The sequence below is a fragment of the Rhamphochromis longiceps genome, linkage group LG20, assembly GCF_057381845.1.
Source record: "Rhamphochromis longiceps isolate RC_006_pf linkage group LG20, R_longiceps_female_GT1.1, whole genome shotgun sequence".
NCBI lineage: Eukaryota > Metazoa > Chordata > Actinopteri > Cichliformes > Cichlidae > Rhamphochromis > Rhamphochromis longiceps.
The window spans coordinates 34,037,456-34,054,017 of NC_140576.1; the positions used below are offsets into that span (position 1 = coordinate 34,037,456).

Genomic DNA, 16,562 nt, shown 5'->3' on the forward strand with positions numbered 1-16,562 from the left:
AATGTTGTTTTTATTGTCTTTGTGTGTGGGCCTATCTGCTGCACAGATTTATTTGACTGTTTTTAGCAACGTTTGGGTCAGAGTGGTATGTTCACCATATAGACTGTATATAAAGTCAAGCAGAGTTTTATTGTCAACCCAACAATATACAATCAAGTATACATTGGGACGAAATTTCTTCCTCCTGGATCAAAGGTGCAAATGGAAGAAATAATTTTGGGAGCCTCACCAACAAGTGACCATACTAGAAAGAGATATAAAGCTATCAAGCTTGGCTAGTAAAACGCATCTATTAATTGTTCCAGTGCTATACACTGAATAGATGCCTGCTAAAGAAGTGAATTATAAGGTATTTTGGACATTTTGATGCTTCCAACTTCGTGGGAACAGTTTGGCTGTTCCACTATGACCAAGGCCACGTGCACAAAGCATGCTCCATAAAGATATGGTTGGATGAGTATGGTGTGGAAGAACTCGATTGGACCACCCACATCAAGAACCTTTGGGATAAGCTAGAATAGAAATTGCAATTTAGGCTCTCTAGTTCAATATCAGTGTCTGACCTCACAAATACTCTTTTAGAAAGACTGGGAAATTATCCACACTCCCCTCCTGCAGTCAACAGCAGGAGTTCTATGTTTTGTGGACTAGACAGTGGTCGGGGGCATAGGCCCTGGTAGTCTAAGCCTTGGTCGACAAATCTGGCTTAAGGAAAGTCCTCGGTCATTTAGAGCAGGTCTGGGGAACTCCAGACCTCAAGAGCCGGTGTCCTGCAGATTTTAGATATCACCCTGGGCCAGCACACCTGAATCAAATGAGTAGTTCATTACCAGGGCTCCGGAGAACTGCAAGACATGTTGAGGAGGTGATTTAGCCATTTAAATGAGCTGTTGGATCAAGGACATATCTAAAACCTGCAGGACACCTCCTGAATCTCCGTTGTTCCACTGAAGGAAAAAGCACCCCAGACCATTATGGTTACATCTCAGGTGGGATCTGCTTGTCGTGGCAGTAACTTTGGAAACCATCAGGACCATCAAGGTTCAATTTTTTCTCATCAGAGAATAAAACTTTCTTCGATCAATGTCCTATGTTTGGTGTTCTCTTGCAAAGTCCAAACAGTCAGTTCTGTGGCGTTCAAGGAGATGAGGTTTTTGGGGGTTTTTTTTGAAGCCCTTCTGTCTCAGATTATATCTGATTGTTGTGGGGCTGCAGTCAGCACCAGTAAGGGTCTTAATTTGGGTCGGGGATCGCCCAGATGGACAGCCAATTGGATCCTCCGGCTCCGTGCTGGTGAAATTGTCTTGGGTCTTCCACTTAACTTTTTGTTCCATAAACCTCAGGATCATTTAGGAAATTCCAAATGACTGCCTTGCTGTGTCCCACCTCAGCAGCAATGGCGCACTTATGCAGTTTAACAACCTGACCATGTTCAAAAAGGGAAAGGTTTTTTTTGCTTTTGCCATCAGACTGCCATGGCAGTGTGACTACCTGACAGAAAATGACAATGAATCCATATTTTTGCACAGATTGGCCTTTTAAAGGCATATGGTCTTAAACTTTTGATCAGCTGTCAAAACAGCCTGTTTCAGTTTAAGTGTTGTTTTCAATAAATTGCATGATCAAAAAATGTTTTGTCTCACTCCCATTTCTTCTTGTTGCATGTTGAAGCTCAACTTGGAACCTTGTTAACATCCAACCATGCAAAATATGATTTATTTATTTATTTTTTGCCATTTTTCAAGTGGTCTTGAAACTTGATGAATTCTCCTCCCTGCAGTGACGCCTCCGGCCTGCAGGGGGCAACGCCGCTCAGCTTTGTTGACATGCGTCACCAAACTGCGACGGATGGATGGACCATAAGAGCAAAGGCTTCTAAAATGTAGAATGAGTGCCTGAGCGGTGCAGACCGAATGAAAACAAAAAGGAAAAGGGGGTTTCTGAGCGCCGGCGGACACGTCTCAATGGGTGAGTGATGGTAACAGCAACGAGCGGGCCTGCGCTCACAGTAGGAGGATTATTTTTTAATAAAACCTCTGGTTTGGGTGAGTAGAGTTACCATAATGTGTCTGGATTGTCTGCGATAGAGAAAAAACTGTCTGGGATCCTCTAGCTTCTTTTTAAACTGCGCAAAATTAAGAGTAATTGTGCTTTAAACACAAAGAGCAGCAAAAACAACGCGTTAACACCGTTTAAAAAAGAAAAAAAGAAAATTTAATTTACAACATCTGTTACTGCAGAACAGTTAGATCCTGCTTCTTTATACAAAAACATAAATGCTTAAAAAATAGAATCTAAAGGAGTAAACTGTCATTTTTATAATACCTCTGTTATTTATAAAAGTGAACCTATACTGCTTTTCTTTATTTTCTGCCATGCATAAATAAAGAACATACATAAATGCTCCTGTTAAACACGGCCAAAGTTTCAAGCAATGAGAGTAATCCGTACCAGCTAAGAGCTCAGACTGCTATAAACAGTTCGTTTAAAATAACTTTTTTTTTCTATTTTTGACTCTCTGTAATGTCAGGGAAAGGGTATCCTTAATAGCCCCCCCCCCTTTTCAGTTCAAACCTTCTGTTTGTAGTGAGGGGCCAATCAGAATAAGGTTTCTGTAACGAGGGAGGAGCTAAAATTCCTTCTTTCCGACAGAGAGTCCAAGATAAAAGTCAGAATGGGAGATGCATACATGTTGACTATCATGTTGAAATGTACTATGAATCATCCAACTAACTTCAGGTTTAACTTGATATGATGGTGGTTCACGTCTTATGTCACCATGGTAACTTGTGCTGCTCTGGAGCAGGTTGTGTTTAAGATAAGAGATCAACAGTAATAAAATCACAGCCTGTTGACAAACCAGTTCTCCAGAAACCATTGCTGAAAGATCCCTCAGACCTTGCATTCATAACCCCCGGTTTGTTCGATCACAATGGGGGCTTTATTTACCTGTTCCCATGGTGAATCATGGTATCAGAGTGCAATTAATGGATTTCTTTCATTACTTCCTCATACAGCTTACCTCAGAGTGGATCGGAGAAGACTGAACCGATTCTAAATCTGAAAACTCAGAATTTAGATTTAAACTGTTGTTAAACCTGTTTTATAAAAACTGGAGTGAAAAACTGGTTGCCACATACTGGACTGCTTTTTGACAGCCACTTTACATATTTTATCATGCAGTAACACATTTTATCTATATAGAATAGAATAGAATAGAATTCAACTTTATTGTCATTGCACATGCACAGGTACAGGGCAACGAAATGCAGTTTGCATCCATCCAGAAGTGCTTTAGTGATATAGATATATTACAATATATATTAGCAATAATATAGATATGTGAGTATATTACAGAAATGGGTCTATTATGGTATGTTATAATGTACACGGTATGAAGTATGTTGTGAATATTCTATAACTATAAGTATGTACAGGCTGTAGTGAGTACAAGCTATGTACAGGATATGAACAGGATATAAATATGAAAAACTATACAGAATATGAAATAAATAACTTTACAGAAATCTGAGATATACAGCTATACAGAAATGGGAACTATGCAAGTTGTAAACAGTTGTAGGATTAAAGATTATCGAATGTACAGAATGATTATTTACACAGAGCTATACAGTAGTGCAGTTAAGATAAGTGAGGGTGTAGATAGTTTCTACAGAGGCTATATAAAGTGCTAGTGGTTGTGAGTGGTGGTTCAGTCCATGTTATTATTGTGTTTGAGGGTACAGTTGTCCATTGTGGGGGTGTGTATGTTCAGTCCATGAGTTTAACGTGGGTCAGATGTCAGGAGGCAGAGTTCAGGAGTCTGACAGCTGTGGGGAAGAAGCTGTTCCGGTACCTGGTGGTCTTAGTCCGGAGGCTCCTGTGGCGCCTCCCAGAGGGCAGGAGGGTGAAGAGTCCATGTGATGGGTGACTGGGGTCTTTGATGATTTTCCCAGCCCTTTTCAGACACCGCTATATTTAACAACTGGATTATCACGCTGTTTTTGTTGTTTGTTTGTGTCTTTTCACTGCATCAGCGTATGAATACATTTTCATTAGTGATCCATCTACCACCAAAAGATGGATGACTAATCACCGAATATTTGTCCCCTGTACTGCTCTGATGATTCTGCATTTCCTTCCCTGCAGTTGGATTGTAGTGCATTAGGAGCTGCGGCAGGGATGAGGATCCGGCTGCAGTGTCCCGGCCACGCTGCCAGCCTTCTCTCTGAGCTTAACCGTTGCCGCCAATCACGTCAGTACTGTGATGTGTTCCTGCAAGTTGGCAACCGGACATTCGCAGCCCACCGTGCAGTGCTGGCCTGCGCTGGGACGTACTTTCGCAACTTGTTCACCAGAACTCCCACCGCGTCCAGCGCCGCCTTCTCTTTGGAGTTTATCTCCCCAGCTAACTTTGAGAAAGTGCTGACATTTGTCTACACCGGGGAGATAGTGACTGATCTCATAGATGTCGGGGTCCTGTACGAGCTGGCCGAGCGGCTCGGGGTCAGTGAACTGGTGAAGGCTTGTCACGCTACCTTCCCTGACCTGCAGGCTTCTGTGTCTGCAAACTGCAATGTCAGCAGTCCCGGTGATGTCACCCTGGACTCCAGCATGGTGGCCGCTCCACCCACAGTGGTTGCAGTTAGTGCAGCTTCTGTGCCGTCTGTGTGCTCCTCCGCCGCCTCCTGCTCCTCTCTGTCTTCATCGGCTGGCCCGTCTGCTGCCCCGACTCCTGCTGCTGCTCCCTCCCCTCTTTTCCAAATCAGGATGGGCAGGTCAGGCCGCGAAGTTCAAGCCGGGCCTCTGTCTCTGGACCTAAAGGTAGAAGATGTCCAGTCACATATCGGCTACGGGCAGATGGGAGCAGATCATCAGTTACCAGGAGGACCGCCTTTAACCACCAGCAGCAGCAGCCTTTCCCTTCAGGCTGACGGCTTGCAGCCTGTGGGACCTGTGCTCCAGCTGAAGACCGAACACGGGCTGAACGATGGGGAGGCGGGAGGCTGCTGTGAGGACGGTGACACAGATGGTCAAATGGTTTCTGAGAGCACGGGCGACTCTTTGTCCCGGAGCAGCAACCCTGTTACGTCTGAGTCTTGCTCCCTCCCTGACTCTTCAGCTCAGCTTGGCGCTGAAGCCTGCGCCCCGACATCATCCTCAGGAGAGTCTCCAGGCAGCCTTCAGGTGGCAGCGGTGGAAGGTGGCGTCGTCGACGTGCAGCAGGACAGCAGGCTGATGTTTGGGGAAGTGGAGGAAGGAGACACTGAGGAGGAGAGGGAGGCTCTGCAAGGTAATGGAGCAGTGGAGGGAACAGAGGAAGAGCAGTGGAGACAGTTGGCAGGAGAGATCATCGAGCTGAGCGATGATGAGAACTTCATGGAGGAGGGAGAGGAGGAGGACGAGGATGAAGATGACCTTGTGTGTGTGGAGAATGGAGATGGAGGGAATGCGAGTAGCCAGGTAATGTTTCTGTTTGTGAGCAGTAGAGTAGTTCATGTAAAAAGTCATTCTGTATAAAATCAAATCAGCTGAAGTTCTGTAATGTTTGTATTTCTAATGAAGCGACCAAGATTTGACATCGTGCTCTGAACGTTTTCTGAGCTACAGACCTTCAGAGGACACAGGGATGGGTCGTATTTTTTTTCCACATAGGAAATAATGGTCTTTGCTCCTCCAGGTGACAGGAAGTACGGTGACATGTAAAGCTTGCACAGTGGCACTCCCAGCAGATCCAGCTGCCATCAGAAGACACGGTGAGACGCACCTGACGGAGCTGGGGCTCTGCAGGGTGTGCGGAGCCTCTTTTCCAGACTGTGCTGCGGGCATCGCCCACTCCTTCACCCATGTGGGAGTGCAGCTCTTCACCTGTGACATGTGCCACTTGCAGTTCTGCAGTCAAAAGAAACTGCTGCGGCACCACCGCCAGACAGCATCCAGTTACACCATCCCACAGGGGGCGCTGACCAACAGCAGCCACAGCCAAGAGCTGCAGTGTGCTGTATGCACCAAATCCCTCAGCAAGGACTTCCAGGTTAGTGGATATTTATGGAGTGTTTTTGACATAAGTCAGACACTTTAAACGATTGCTTGATACATAAATGGCTCCATATGTAAACAGACACTATTTAGTTATGATAAATGCGGACTTGATTTTTACATTAATCGTTAAGAAATTACAGCCATTTCTATCTCCATGAACTGAAATGAAGTCGGGCAGTTCATTAAAAAGCGGTTCTTTTGTTTTATTCACAAATTATTAAGATAAAAAGCCCCAAATGTTGCGTTGGCCTTTGTAGGCTCTTTCTGTGAGCCACAACATGCTGTCGAGCTCTCGTTCATTAAACTGTGTCATGAATGAGCTCACTGTGGTTCACTTTAAGGTTAACTGAAGCGTTTACTTTGTAAATAACGCAAGGACCAGGTGTGTCTAAGAAGCACAAAAGTGAGACTTGAGTTCACAGTGAAACCCACAGGAAGTCTGATGTTTGTATGAACAATGCCTGACAACCGGTTTGGTGGCAAACATGAGCAGGAAATAAGAATGAGGAGTCCCCCTGCTACACACCTGCTTCCTCAGTGAGGCTCCTCAACTTTTAGTTTTGTGTTTCTCTCCTCCTCAGACTCTCAAAGACCACCTGCTGAGCCACGTGTGCCCCCAGAGCCTGAGCTGTGGCGTGTGTCACCTCCCCCAGCTGTCCCTGTGCTCCCTACTGTGGCACGCCCTCGCCCACCTCTCCCTGCCCGTCTTCACCTGCCCGCACTGCGCCCGCTGCTTTGTAGAGCGCGCCCTGCTGGACAGACACATGGCTGTGCACGCTGAGGAGGCGGCAGCTAAGGAGAGAGAGCAGTCGGCGCTGAGGGCTTACGGAGTCAAAGCAGATGGAGGTGGCAGTGGAGGAGGAGCGGAGGAGCTGCATTGCTTCCTGTGCCCGCAGACGTTTCGCTCGTCCTCTGCGTTTCAGTACCACCTCAGTCTGCACACCAGCGACTCCACGGGGAGCGGAGGAACCGCTGGCGGCCAGGGGTGGTTAGGGAAACGTAAAGCGGATCAGTCTCTGGAGTGCCCGCCGTCTTCCTGCTCCTCCTCCTCGTCACGGGACGTCAGCGGGCTCGTTAAAATGAGCAACTTCGGTTTGGGTTTGGGAATGGGCATCAGCGTGTCAGACAAGTTTTTTCAAGGGCCGATGCACGGCGTGTCCTCTGGAGTCCTGACGAACGGAAGCTCCAGTCAGGACAGCGGTGTCGGACCTGCAGGGGTGCGTGGGAAGTGGTACCGGTGTCGCTACTGTGGTAAACGTTTCGCTCACTCGGGGGAGTTCACCTACCACCTCCGTATCCACACCGGGGAGAAACCCTACCAGTGTAAAGTGTGTCTGCGCTTCTTCAGGGGGCGCTCCACCATGATCTGCCACCTGAAGACGCACGCCGGCGCCCTGATGTACCGCTGCACCGTCTGCGGCCTTTACTTCTCCACGCTGAAGCTGGTGTCGTCACACATGGAGCTCCACAAGGACCACTTACCGCCGGACTTCAACATCGAGCAGACCTTCATGTACAATGATCACTCTAAAGAACCGCTGCCCACTGTGGACACCTGATCAGCTCCTCGTTTCCTCCCTGACGCCTCCTCTGTGTCTGGTTGTCGTGGACCACAAGCTGCTGATAGTAGACTAGAGCTTTAGCTAACTGATGCACCAACATCAGTTAGCACCTATCAACAGATAGGACATTTACTGATGACTCATGCACATCTGTCTTGTTACATCAATTTAATGCCGGCTAACTGTTTAAAAAAAAGTCAGAAGCGCTAGAAGTTTCCATTCTTGTTTTTATTTGGAGGATTTTTTTCATTTCCTGGCACAAGATGCTTTGGCTGAAATATTATTATAAACACTGTTATTAGCCCAGTGCAGTGATTTTTCTAATGTTTTTAGTTAATCACGTAGTCTCTAAATTATTGTAAAAGATCTCAGTATTGCTTATTTTGTCCAGCTAACTTTCTCAAACACACAAATGGAACCAGAACTACATAAGAACAAAACCTAAAAACTCTAAAACTAGCCATTACTATGGATTAAAGATGGACGATTCTCCTACTAAAGACCATTTGCACTGGTCAGATTCTTGACTGAGTCTGTTTAAAAAAAAAAAAAGTAGCATCATCAAAATGATTGTCTTAATATGTGATTGTAATTACACTGCAATTACCTCAATGTAGAAAAGTAGACAAACACGAAATATTTTCATAAATGTATTATTTTCTTTCCACAGTGTTTTAAAGCATTGATTCCCAAACAGAGAGCGGTACGAGTCACACTGAGGGGCACGTAGCAGGTTTTTGAGGGGCTCTGGGGTTTCACGTAATAATGACATCGCGATTTGAGCGGTGTCTTCTTTGTGTAAGTCCAAATTTTACTTAAATGAATTTAGAAAAAAAATTAGAAATTACAAATCGATAATAGAAAAGCTGTCTGCACTAACACAACAACAACTAGTTAATTCAAAACAGTTCACTTAAGATGTATTTATGTAGCAGTAAGTGCCTTTTATTGTAAGGTAAAGCCTTTTAAAATCTTAGTTAAAATAGCTGAACATAGTGCATGAAAAGGCTAAAATATGGTTGTATTACATTAATAAATTATCAGTATATACGACTACGATTATTTGAGCTAAAATGATGACAATAGTTTTAATAAAAATGCTACGGGTAAATGTAAAAAGCGCAAAACTGGCCTCAAAAACTGTCAACTCTTGCTGGAAGTGCACACTAACTGACTGATAACTGTATAAAATGAATTTTTAACACTATTTAAACTTGACTAAAACAAAATGAACAGTTTTTGGAGTATTATGGGTGTGTGTGTAAGTTAGCACCCAGTACAGGAGTCCAGTCAGCACATAAATGAGTCTCCCCAACAACTTTAACAGAGAAGGATGCTACTTTGGGAGTAAAACAGCTGGAAGAATCATCTCCCTAGACTTTTAATTAACAAAGTCTTCCCAGCTACCTCACCCCCACTGGCCAACTCCATCCCCCCTTTCTCATTTCTTAGTTTCTACATCCTTGCATCCTCTCCTTCCGTCTGGTCCCTTCCACCAGAGATCCAAGCAGAGGAGAGAGGAGTCAAGGCAACAAGGATAAAGTCAGCTGCAGTATCTATTGGTTGTGTTCGTGATGTGTGTTGTAAATGGCGACTGATTCCCTAAAATCCAATACATGTGAAGAATTTTTTTTGAGTTTTAGTAAATATGTAAAAAAAAAAAAGAAGTGGGGACACTTTTAATCATTCACAATATAAGTATGAGAAGATATACCCTTTTTGAGCCGTAAAGGGCAGAAATTCCATCCCTCAGTGGCTTGGTCCAGGTTGCAGGTGCAGCACTCTAAGCAGATATACTCAGATTTCCCTGTTCTCAGCCGTCTCCTCCAGCTCATCCTGGGAGACACTGACGTGGAGGAGTCGTCCCTCCCTAATGACCAAGCTCCTCACCCAGACACCTGTTAGAAGCAGCCTATTTCAGTCATTAGCCAGAGCTTCTGGCCATAGATGTGGTTAGTAATGTAAAACTGTATGGTTGAAACCATCCCTGTGCAAACTGGAGGTTCATTGCTTGAAGCGAGTCATCGCAGTGATGCTCCTATGCTGACAGGCACATTTCTGCAGGAGGATGCAACCCTGCTGCTTACAGCTGGTTTTTGAGGAGATCTTCCCCCCCCCTTAAAAAGGCCTCCGAGAACTCTAGCATCAACCTCTTTTTTTTCTCTTTTCTTTTTTTGATATAGGCCAGAAAATAAATTTTTAAAGCTGGGAATCACTGTTTTAAAACACAAAATTAGTATTTTTATAGAATAGAAGTAAAGAAATAGATTATTTTTCACTTACATCTGATTATTTCTGTATCTGTTGATCGACTGAGCGTTTACCTGGATTTTTATAATGCGGTCGCCATATTTTTTTCTGTTAGATGCCGTTCAAACTGCAGGTTTGGTGTGTTTGAACTAAGATAAGAAGAAGCCACTTGGTGGCAGTGTATCCTGATGTTAGCAGGTGAAAGAAGGCAGCTGTATTATGCAGCAGATTTTATCTACTGTAATATCAGGATAGGTTTTTGATGTCAGTGATTGTAATTACAGAGTAATTACACTGATTGCATATTGAAGTAGCATGCCGTTTGTAGCATACTAATTCTATTTGCAGTCACGGTTTTAAAACCCTACAATTTTATTTAGTCTGTTCTTATGGTGCATGTTTCACTCAGATAAAACAAATCCACAGTAGAGAATATTTTTGTCTTTGAAACATAATGGTGTGCGTTTGAACTTACACAGACTAATTCCATTTTAAACACAAGCTATACTGACTTGTTTAGAGCGTGTGACGTATGTTGTGCTGTAGAAATGTGACATTGAAGTGCCCATTTACACATTTCTGTGCGATTTTTGTGTCTTACCTCATATTTATGACAGCAACTATTTATTATTTTTATGCCTTTCGTTGTCTATTTCTAAAGCTAAATATGTTTATATGTTTTTTTAAATATTGTTTTTGCAATAAATGCCTCTAGGAAGACTGTTATCACCTCTGAATTATTGTTATTTTTTTATCTGTTGGATGAGCTGCTCCATCATCAGAAATTCAGTGATGAATCTGCAGAAATCTGCTTCCCCTGTTTCCAGAAGCTCAGACCTTTGCCCTTGCAAAGCCTGGTCTCTTCCTGTTATTGTGCCGTTTGTGGACACACAGACCCCGCTTCTTTTTTCCCCCCCTGCCTTCTTATTGTTTAACCTGTTGAACATGAAACATTCCAGAAACGGAAGTAAATGTAATAAAGATGAGCAGAAAGGACAAGCCATCTGCAAGAAAGGCAAATTTCCTTGTTAAAATAAACAAGTTTCCAAATGAGTGGCTGTGCTTTGTCATCATCAAATCATCTTACAAAAGCCAACTCAGCTTTTCCAGCTTGGATCGAAACCACCAGCGTTTAAGGGAGTTTTATTGTTTTTTTGTTTTGTTTTGTTTTTTTACAGGTATGACTACATCAGCATCCAGATAAATAAGCATTTAGTAACATTAAGCTTTGATTTTATGCAATTAAACAGTTACATTTTCACATTTGCATTTGTGTATACTGATATGAGGATTTCTCCTGTGGGGCACTGCAGCACATTTTGTTGACACGAATTCCTGGAACATTCACTGTGCCATGAGTTCCAGTGTGAGTTGAGCAGCTTTGCAGGAAGACATCAAACATTTCCTGCCCTCCTGTGTGTGAAACTGATCAGGTACATGCTTAACAAAACAGGAAGTGGACTATGAGAGGAAGGTATGAGCCCGATCGATGCCTGTGATACTTGGAAGCAACAGGGCTGAATTTAGTTCGGTCAAATATACCGCGACTGGAGCTTACTTGATCCTTAGCTCAGCTTCATCTTATGATCCAACATCAGAATGGCTGGTGCTGGCGTTACTCCGCTTTCCCAGGTCTGTACCGCCCTCATTTGCAGTTTTGGCGTTGGCTCTGGGTCCCACCTGTTCTGCAGTCCCCTCTCTGGGAATGTAGTTCAACATGGTGTTGATCAGGTTGTTCCGAAAGCTCTTGCTGAGGAAGTTGTAGAGGAAGGGGTTGGCAACACAGTGCAAAAGCGAAATGGTCTGCACCACGCTGAAAGAAAAGTAGAGCACTTCCACCGTGTTGCAGCTGAATACATAGGGCTCAAGGTCGTCTATTATCATCAAGAACATGACCAAGTGGTAGGGGAGCCAGCACATTACAAACACAAGGGAGTATACGTGCACCAGCCAAACATCCCGTCGGTTCTGCACATCCGTCGCCCTGTTGGCTGTACGAGCAATCAGCACATTGCAGGTAATGATGACAGCAGCGGGGACCAGGAACTGGAAAACCAGGCACAAGAAAGACACAGTGACGAACCATTCGGTGTAGTTGTATTCAGGCAGCATGTAACAACCTGGCTCTTCCCACTCCAGAAGATTCACATGGACGTTCTCTAACAGAGCCAGAAACAAGGAGAGCCCCCAGAGGCCCCCACAGACCACCCACCGCTTCCGGCCTCCCGCAGGGAAGAAGCTTGACGATGACGGTCTTGACAGTGAGAAATAGCGTTCGAGGGTCATGAAGGCCAGGAAGAAGGAGCTGCTGTAGAAGTTGATCACGTAGATGAGGTGGGTGACCTTGCAGAGGAAGCGACCCCACAGCCAGACCTGGTCCATGGTCACCTCCATCATGAAGAAAGGAAGGATCACAATCACCATCAGGTCCGACAGGCTCACGTTGATGATGCAGAAGAGGACCGCATTGGAGGAATGCCTTCGGCGCCAGTTGACCCAGACGACCAGCGTGTTCTCCATCAGGCCCACCATGAAGATGAAAAGGTACATCAGGAAGAGGGCGATGCGCCGGGAGTTCGTGTTGAGCTGGAGGGTGCAGTCGAAGACGAACCATGGCGTGCCGTTCAAGTAGTCAAGCGAGTGGTTGAAAATGGTCATGTTCTGGAGTGAAAAAGCAAAGGAAAGCTTTTCATATCCTGACAGGGTTTAAATTTATTTTGAGGTTAATCTGATTATGTTTTAAGACGTTGCATAAGAGGGGCACAGGAGGAGGAGGAGGTGGTTTACTCAAAATGTTTTTGAGAGGTGAATACAAAAAGCCCAGCAGGTTATTAGAAAACTATTTCACAACCTACAGTGTTCAGTTCAGAGCAGGAGTGCCTCGCGTTGAGGTGAATGCAAGCATGGATATGTTTAGAATTCAGATTTATAGCATGTTTTTCATTCACAACGCTCCACATATATAACTCTGCACATCTAAAACACAGACGGTTTCCATTCCAAGCATTCTTCTTTCTCACTAAGCTGAAACGAAGTCAAAAACTCAGAAACACTCATGCTATGTACAATAAAAACCATGAAATAGATCTTTCTGCAAGAAGTGTTGCACAAGTTTTGACACCTTTAGATTTTATCCTCACCTCCATGCATCTTGGAGGAAGGTGAATTTGTCCACAGTGCCTTTACTTTACTATTCTCATCCAAATCAGCCTCCCACATTTCCCCAAATTGCAACCTGAAACTACTGACAAGCTTGCCTTTACACCAACAGAAAATGCCCAATTAATAGCTTATTTTTCCTGGAGATGATTTCAACAGATTCAACTTTGCACGTCTATAACAGTGAAAAAGAAAAAAAAGTGCTTTTCATTTCACACATTCTTCTATCTAAAAAAAATCCAAAGAGGTCAAAACTCCAGAAACTTGCATAAATAAATCAACACAATCTGAAACACGCTGGTAAAGCATTACACAACAGAGTGTTGCTGGATCTCTGACCTCTTCAGACTTGCAAGTGTCAGATTTTGAAGCCTCCAATCTCTTCAAAATCACCTACACCTAAATGCAACCTAACAACTGACGATCTCTATCTATATTTCTGTGTAAAAATATATTTCTATGTAAAAACAATAACATGATTTTCCACACCTGACAACAGATAGATGTATAAAGTGTTTCCCTTTAAGATCTAGACTAAAGGTAAAGTGGGGTTTAACAACCTTGAAAATGACTGAGTTTTCTCGTACCTCAGTGGCGGTGGCAGCGTACACAGGAGCTGAATGGGGAAGGTCGCTCCTGAGACCTTATCGTCTAGTGGAGAATCTTCTGTGTGAAGTCTGCAGATGGGAGATGTGCCTTTTCAGCTCTGCTGCTCAGGACTATGTGGGCAATCGAACAGGAGTTTCTACCCTCCCATTTCCCATAAACAAACACACACACACACATACAGCTATGGCATCCTCAGTGAGCACTGAGTAGGACAACTGAAGTACAGAGACAGCCACAAAGCTAGTGATACAATAATTTAAATAAAGAAATAATGTATTGCGCATGAATAGAGAAGTTATATAAGGAGGATTTCCAAAAGTAATTATTGCTAGAAATGTGCAATAATGAAACTCAAGTTTCTCAGTGACCCAAGTTCCCTTTGTAAAGTTCATGCCCTCGACAAATCACAGCTGTCTTCCATTCAAGTAAACCCATATAAGTATATAAAAATGAGAATTCAATGTACAGTTTTAATCTAAAAAAATTCAAATTTGCTGTTGAAAGCTGATTGTTATTAAATTACATTAAAAAAAACAGATTAAGCTGTGAATAATGCAAAGGTTCTACTAGTAGAATAAAAGTGGGTTCTATTAAACCCCTTTTAATTAAAGTTGGATGTCTGCACCTGAATCACATCGTGTCTGTCTGATTTGAGATCCACTGTGGTGGTGTACAGGGGCGAAATTGCAAAACATAATGCATCATTGTTCAAATATTATGGGCTTACCACTGGTAGTTTAAAGGCTGTTCTGTAAGAGAGAATAACTGTAATTCTCCCCCTGAAGGGAGAACGTAATCGGTTCTGGTTGCTTGTCTGTCTGTCCAGCATCCATAGTTTCTTTTTAGATATGTTTTTATGTTGTGTGATAGTAGATTGGATTAAAGTCGCACCAAATGTGAAAAAAATCAATTAAAACATTTTATTACCCACAAATTTTTATGAAAAACTTACTTTACTTCACAACAATATACTAGGCCTCCGGGGATATGAGTACCCAGGTTGGCTAAGTATTTAACCTCGACCTTTATTGTTAGTACCCAAGGTCAAAGTTGACAGTGGAAAAAAAATGTCAAAAAGAACCATATGAAGATGCACGTAGAGAGCTGCACAACACGCTTTTTTATTTTTTCAATGAGACACAATGAAAATGAAATGATGCCATAAAGTTTTTACAGCTCATAGAAGCCAAAGATTTCGGCCAATTCTGCCCCAAACACATGGGTAAAGATAATAAAATACACCATTTTAGTATGTAATGCTTCAGGACCATAGGTCAAAGGTCAGACATCAGCTTGCAGGTAGCATCTGGGTTACCTCGAATTTGATAAGCTGTCATAAGATAATAATAAATCATCATATATATGTTGTATTACACATAACAGTACTACAATGTTGCAGTAAAGTCTGGTTATTTTGCTACAGTAGACCAATGATGGTGCAATGTCGCAGCTGATAATGTTTCTAACATTTCAACATCTCCTTTATTTTCATGGTCTGAGATTCTTTGGGCTCATTTCAAGTTTTCCGTTTATTTTTGAGTTTTTAAGTCTGGTTTTCTTTGTTAACTCTTCAAGTTTGGATTATTATTGTATGTTGAGTTTTTGTTGACTTGTTTCTGGAATCATTTTTGTTTTGTTTGAATTGTTTTTGTGTCTAGTCTCTGTGCTTTCTTGTTGTCAAGTCCCTGTGTTTGTATTAGACATTTGTTTCCCTGTTTGAATCCTTTCTGTTCGGTTTCATTTTGTCAGTCATGTGTCTCATGTACTCCGGCTTCTTGTCTTCTTACCTTGATTAAGTTCAGGTGTGTTTTGCTCCCCATGCGTTTCCACTGCCCCTGATTAGTCTATTTGTGTGTATATGTATACATGGTCTCAATTTCCTTTTATCCTTCGTCTAAGCATTTATTTATCTTGCCTGTTTGTTCCTTTGTATGCATCATGCTCCAGTTTCCAAGTTTGGATTTTGTTTCTTTTAGACTTCTTACAAACTTTAGACTCCTAACAAAGAGCTCAGATTTTTATTTACCTGTCTGTCTGCAAGTCCTGCATCGTTTTATGCATTTGGAATAATGTCCTTCAACATAAAATTGTGAAGAATATGTCATTATATAGAATATATAATATAACCAAAAGAAATCGCTATGCACAAGAAACAAGGACAAAAGTTAGTATTGGATGCCTGTTATTTAGAATGGTCACGATTCGTTTTTTACCAGCTGGAAGGGAAGCAAGGACGGAGGACTCAAGGTGGATTCAAGCTGCTCTGCAATGGTGTAGACCAGGAGTGTTAAACTCCAGTCCTCGAGGGCCGGTGTCCTGAAACTTTTCCATGTGTCCCTGCTGCAACACACCTGCATAAATTAGTAGTTCATAGTAGAACCTGACTGTATCCTTAGATGGGAACCCCTAACCCTACTGAAGTAAATGTAAGGATTTAGAAAACCCTTCTAAAAGTAGTTTTATTGCACCATGTTCAATAAATCATGAGCTGCTGTGACATGAATCAAATGGGCAAAATGCCACCTCAGCATTCAGTCAAATTCTAGAGTTTTGCTAATGACCTGCTAATTTTATTCATGTGTGTTGCAGCAGGGACACATGGAAAAGTTTCAGGACACCGGCCCTTGAGGATTGGAGTTTAACACCAGTGGTGTAGACAGAGAAATGGAATAACCCTAACCTTGAAGGAATGGCATGAGAATAGTGTTGTGGAGATGAAGAGGGTGTCAGACAAGAATGAGTTTAAAGCTAGAAACTGAAGTGTTACGTTAAATGTTGTCAGTCCCTATGCCCCACAGGTTGGATGTCAGAAGTGAAAGAGAAATTCTGGAGGAAGTTGGATGAAGTGAGTGTCCAGAGGTAAGACAGCACACTTCAATGTACATGTACATGAAGGGAACGGCGGCGGTGTTGGTTAGGTCTGATGTTAAGGATATAAAT

At 42.9% G+C, this 16,562-nt stretch overlaps 2 protein-coding genes across 3 annotated transcripts; one reads left to right on the forward strand and one right to left on the reverse strand.

Annotated features, from left to right (window-relative positions):
- The first annotated feature begins 1,852 nt into the window (after nucleotides 1-1,852).
- Nucleotides 1,853-10,853, forward strand: zbtb39 (zinc finger and BTB domain containing 39). 2 transcript variants are annotated; one of them, XM_085393930.1, is made up of 4 exons: nucleotides 1,853-1,968; nucleotides 4,150-5,463; nucleotides 5,681-6,034; nucleotides 6,624-10,853. In XM_085393930.1, the coding sequence occupies exons 2-4, from the start codon at nucleotides 4,183-4,185 to the stop codon at nucleotides 7,599-7,601; spliced, it is 2,613 nt and encodes an 870-aa protein (XP_085250056.1). In that variant the 5' UTR covers nucleotides 1,853-1,968; nucleotides 4,150-4,182; the 3' UTR covers nucleotides 7,602-10,853. The 2 variants fall into 2 exon arrangements, with proteins under 2 accessions (XP_085250056.1, XP_085250057.1); XM_085393931.1 differs by having other exon boundaries at nucleotides 1,956-2,045.
- Nucleotides 10,854-10,965: 112 nt separating this feature from the next.
- ackr5 (atypical chemokine receptor 5) lies at nucleotides 10,966-14,070 on the reverse strand. Its single transcript, XM_085393933.1, has 2 exons — nucleotides 13,601-14,070; nucleotides 10,966-12,515 (listed from the first exon to the last, which is right to left on the reverse strand). The coding sequence occupies exon 2, from the start codon at nucleotides 12,510-12,512 to the stop codon at nucleotides 11,436-11,438; it is 1,077 nt and encodes a 358-aa protein (XP_085250059.1). The 5' UTR covers nucleotides 12,513-12,515; nucleotides 13,601-14,070; the 3' UTR covers nucleotides 10,966-11,435.
- Between the last annotated feature and the right edge of the window lie 2,492 nt (nucleotides 14,071-16,562).

What these genes read in the sequence shown, in the direction of transcription:
- zbtb39 (XM_085393930.1), top strand. Translation starts at nt 4,183, where the DNA reads ATGAGGATCCGGCTGCAGTGTCCCGGCCACGCTGCCAGCCTTCTCTCT. An exon ending in GAGGGAATGCGAGTAGCCAG is followed by an intron (nt 5,464 to 5,680) that starts GTAATGTTTCTG and finishes TTGCTCCTCCAG; the next exon opens with GTGACAGGAAGTACGGTGAC. An exon ending in CCCTCAGCAAGGACTTCCAG is followed by an intron (nt 6,035 to 6,623) that starts GTTAGTGGATAT and finishes TCTCCTCCTCAG; the next exon opens with ACTCTCAAAGACCACCTGCT.
- ackr5 (XM_085393933.1), bottom strand. Translation starts at nt 12,512, where the DNA reads ATGACCATTTTCAACCACTCGCTTGACTACTTGAACGGCACGCCATGG.